Here is a 4,684-nt window from a genome sequence, read left to right as displayed (position 1 = left end):
AAGTGCTCAAAAATTTAAATTTGTGCAAGCTAGTTTTGTGTTTTGTGCATAGTCTGTATGCATAAAATGGCATTAGAATGGATTTAGTTAAGGAAAATTAACTCACCATGAAAATTAGGCATATACTGTACCCTTGCCTATAAGCCTACACTATTATGCTTGACTAATTTTATAGTAATAGCTATTATGCTTGTAAGGTTAACTATGTAAAGTAGCTCCAATGCTCCATAAAAATTTAGTCATTGTAATAATAATTATGTACATGTGAGGGAGGGACCTGCTTCCTTAGTGTGTAATCTATGTCATAATAATATTCCCCCTACAGTTCCTTGTTATCTCCCAAAAGGGTACATACTGATTGAATAGGAAGAATAGATGGTGCATAGAGAGGTTAAAACAACTTATGATTGTCATACTTAAAACTTATTATTGAGTATGCTAATTTCTTAATCACTTGTACATTTAGTGCTGACACAAATATTTCATGCTATTTAAAACTATTTTGTATACTGGTAATATATTCTAAGTTTTACATCAGAAATGATAGGAATTGATTTAAACTATGGACTAGAATTAATAATTTATCTGGCTCAATGTCTACAAAGGCGTTCAGTATCTATTTTGGGGCCTTTTTGGCCATTAATTCCATGCATTTATTAATTAATGGGTAATTTTATATCATTGCCAAGTGTTTGTTCATGATGTTGTAATACTGTATACTGAAGTAATGCACCTTTCATGTATATGTATAGTTGTTTTGACAATGCTGACTTTCACAATAGCCTTTTGTTTGTGCAACAATGTATGGGAGGAAGTCATAACAGTGTTAGGTAAATCTCCTGCCTCTAAGGCTGGGCTAGTTTTGATTATCCTGGCTTGACCTGTCAGCTAGCAACTTTACTGAAAGCAACAGCAACTATGTTTCCTGAAATAGAATCTATTTCAGGAAACAAAGTTATAGATAAAGAAGTATGATTTTTATGCCTTGCATTTTAAATTTAACTTTATGTAACCTTTGAAGTGGCATTATCTCAGAGTCAGCACTCACCTGAGTCATATGATAGTAACATCCACTCTTGATAGTAAATATGTAGTGTAATAGTACATTATGATGCATTATGCTAATGACATAAGGTGATCTTTTTACTGTTTTTCTTTCTATATTAGTTGTCTTGTCATAACATTCCAGTTCCACATTAGTTAGGGAAAGTACATATAATATAGCACTCTCTCTCTCTTTGAAAATTAAGGTACTATTCAACTTTTTTGAAAGTAACTTTGTGGTTACTTAGATCTTATGGCAACTCTGTTGCCTGAAATAGAACACTGTTCTATTTCAGGCAACAGAGTTGACAGCACATCAAAGTAACCACAAAGTTGCTTCAACAAAGCTGAATAGTGGATGGTGGGCTTTACTCTAGCTATGTTCCCTCATAGTTAACATAATGTTCATAGCTATAATTCATTTTTGGTGTTAGTTGAACACAGACATTGTTATAACAATGGTCATGGAATGTGTGTTATTTAATGCTACAAGTCAGCAAATTCTGTATTAGATTTCTGATTTAATTTATTGTCTAAAGCCCTACATCATTACTAAATTTGATCATTCAATTTTGTTTGTGCTTTGGGACTATTATCTAGTGTGTGAGTCTGGGTTGTGGTTGTCAGTTAGTCTAGTCTATTTTATTTACCTCTGGGTGGGGTTACATTACTTGTGATGCATGAACAGCTCATGTCATGTGCATAGCTCATGTCATGTGCATTGCTCATGCTTTGGTGTGTCATTGTTTGTTCTTCTTAATCTCTTATTTGGAACAAATATGATGTTCCCTTACTATATATATTGTATAACTTTATGTTTCTTTATCCCGTTAAAAAATACAATAGTTCATTTATCCAAATTAGGTCATTTTACTATATCAGTTCTTATCTGTAATAAGGTTGATACAAGATAATGAAGCATGACCTTTTTCCTTACTGTGTGTCTGAAATTTATACTTTGAAGTACATGTATAGTGTATTTCTAATAATAAGCTTTTGACAAAATATGGTATTAGTCAGGGCAGGCCCTGGCTGACTAATGTGGTCTTAAGGGAATGCATACTTGAAGCCACATGGGAAATAAAAATTATGTGAAGCCTGACTCTAATGATAGCACAGCTGCCACAGCAAGAGATCATGAGAAGTGAATAGTAAGATTATGTGCATTTCTTGGCTGAACTCCTGCTTTTATATATACTACCTGTTTGTTTGGTGCCATGCCAATAGTTCTTGTATCAATATGCCAACACTAATTACTCAGAAAGTTGCACAACAATGGTTCTTATTGAAAAATAATGATAGTGATAAGGATTCCAGTCAAAGCTACACCATAGTACCAGTTTTATTATTGTTATTAACATAAGCCACAATATTTTTTGATATTAAACATATAATTAAACATAGACAGTATTATGAACATAGTATGCTAAAATAATAATGAAATACAAAGTGGATAAGCAGGTATTACAAAATCAAGCTTCATTTACATCGGACTCAGTTGTTACAGCTGCTTAATCTTTTTTTGGGGAGGATTTAGCAAGCACCACAATAATAACTAAAACCATTGCAATAACAAGAACAAGAAAGACTGGAACTAAGACTGGAACTATCACTGGCACTGTCACTAGAAATAAAAAGGCAATAGTAATAGAATATGTTAACAGCTTACAGTTTACAGTAGAAGAAAGCGTAGAACTGGGTGAAGGACTTGAAAAGGATACAATAGAAGTAGCATGAGACAACGATCTAGTAATAGTATGTGTGGTGTATGTAGCAATAGTATTATGTGTTGTGGCTGTGTTGATGTTTAACATAATATTTTCAAGTACAACTGCTGGATTGGTACAAATATGCCCTGGTCCATCACATGCAAACAATGACCAGTTACCATTATTACTTGATGAAGTAGGTGGGATTGTACTAGCACACCATTCAAAGATTTTGTTAGGTACCGTCACATTAAATAGTAATAATTCTGATCCTCTCTCAACATGCAAGTGGATGCTTTGAATCTCACGATGATCAATCAAGTGAAACCTAAGACACAATGATGTATCATTCTGTGAGAGGTATTCTATGTCTTGAACATCGTGTGTACCTATAATTAGCTAAAAATCAAATCAATTGTCTTAAAACTCACTTGTCTCTAATGGTTGGCTTATGATTTGTCTTCCAAGATAATTAAAACACAGGATATGATTGTATTTCCTTTTAGCTGGCAAACTATTCGTAGAAATAATTTCATTTTTCGAGATTGTGACATTTCCTGAATTGTTTACACACTGTTCCTCGTTGCAACTTACTATCATTGCATCCTTCAGGGTTTCATTATTAATGGAGCATTCATTTAGATCAAGATGATCCAGCTGCAGAATAAAAACAAGTGAAGAGTACTGAAGACCCACCCCTTCACAGTATTGCCCCACCTTTAAAATATTTGAAATTATTATTAGAAATATTGCATATGGTGCAAAAATTGTACATACTCTCCATATGTTAAGTTTAACTGACTTTTGTGTGAAAAACACATGCCCAGTTTCCTTCATTATTATCACACCTGTATCCCACAGTTAGTGGTATTGTACCTTTGGGTAAATATTATTTAGTGCATAACATACCGTCACATACCATTTAATGTTTTTGAGATATTAGTGGAATTGCTGTAACCTATTTGATTTGCGGCTGTTGCGTTCACAATGACGGTGACACTTGCATTATAGCCAGAATAATTTTTCGCTGTGTAGGAGAACGAATGATAAAGATCACTTGTTATATAATTCAATCCCATGTTGTCCGTGATCCTAAAAGTTAATCCTATGCCCGGGGGTGCAAATATTGGATCCCAAGTTACAAATATGTAGTTAGCAAGCTGACAGACTTTATTATTTCTGGTGCCGTCGGGTAACTCGTATGCGTACATTGGTTCAGGGTTAGTCTGCTCATAAGTCGATCCAATTGCCACACATCTAACTGTTGTTGTGTTTAACTCCTTCGTCACAATAAAAGTAGTGTTTATCTTTCTTCCTCCGCCTGGCAAATCTTCACTGAAAATCGGTGGGTTGCTCACAAAATGCCCCGGCGGTGCGACAAATACAAAAGTCAGTGTGTAGCCATCATTGTAAGTTCCACATTCGAGAGAAACTGCTCCTCCGACAATGACACATGTCTTAGGTTCTGGTGTCACAAAGAAAAATCCTTCCACTGAGGCAAACAGCAATATAATTGATGTCAGAAACCACAAAATCTTGTCCATTATTTTGAATTTTCGATTCATTTGTGGTGAAAAATTTAAGTATCGCGTTACATAAAACGGGTTGCTTTTTGAGGGTGCGTGTCAAAACGTCAGAAGAGACTCGAATGATCTAGCTAGATCATACAGCGCTTTGCACAAAACTTGCACTAGTCTGATCATGTGACTTCATAAAAATAATTAAGTTAAGCCAACGGCTAATCATCACGTGACTATAACTGGTGGTTGCAAGTTTTCTGCAAAAGGCTGTACAGTGCTTTGCAGGTTGCTTGACCCTGCAAACTCGTTAATCACGTGACTCTCACCATACTAGTAATACATGCCACGTGAGTAGAAACTGGGTCAAGCAACCTGCAAAGCACTGTACAGTGCTTTGCAGGTTGCTTGACC

General features: G+C 35.0%; 2 protein-coding genes across 2 annotated transcripts in view; one reads left to right on the top strand and one right to left on the bottom strand.

Annotated features, from left to right (window-relative positions):
• LOC109583743 (uncharacterized) overlaps window positions 1-4,684 on the top strand; it is a 15,320-nt gene that overhangs the window by 5,275 nt on the left and 5,361 nt on the right. The window contains exon 4 of the mRNA XM_019999186.1: window positions 347-351. Within this exon, the coding sequence (XP_019854745.1) occupies window positions 347-351 (5 nt within the window). The remainder of the gene's footprint in view (window positions 1-346; window positions 352-4,684) is intronic.
• Window positions 2,448-4,304, bottom strand: LOC109583744 (uncharacterized). The gene is made up of 5 exons (XM_019999187.1): window positions 3,673-4,304; window positions 3,556-3,629; window positions 3,185-3,410; window positions 2,714-3,142; window positions 2,448-2,668 (listed from the first exon to the last, which is right to left on the bottom strand). Exons 1-5 carry the CDS (start codon window positions 4,295-4,297, stop codon window positions 2,556-2,558), a joined length of 1,467 nt encoding a protein of 488 aa, XP_019854746.1. The 5' UTR covers window positions 4,298-4,304; the 3' UTR covers window positions 2,448-2,555.

The sequence above is a fragment of the Amphimedon queenslandica genome, unplaced genomic scaffold (genome assembly GCF_000090795.2).
Source record: "Amphimedon queenslandica unplaced genomic scaffold, v1.1 AMPQUscaffold_13285, whole genome shotgun sequence".
NCBI lineage: Eukaryota > Metazoa > Porifera > Demospongiae > Haplosclerida > Niphatidae > Amphimedon > Amphimedon queenslandica.
This window is presented reverse-complemented; position numbering and strand designations above follow the sequence as displayed.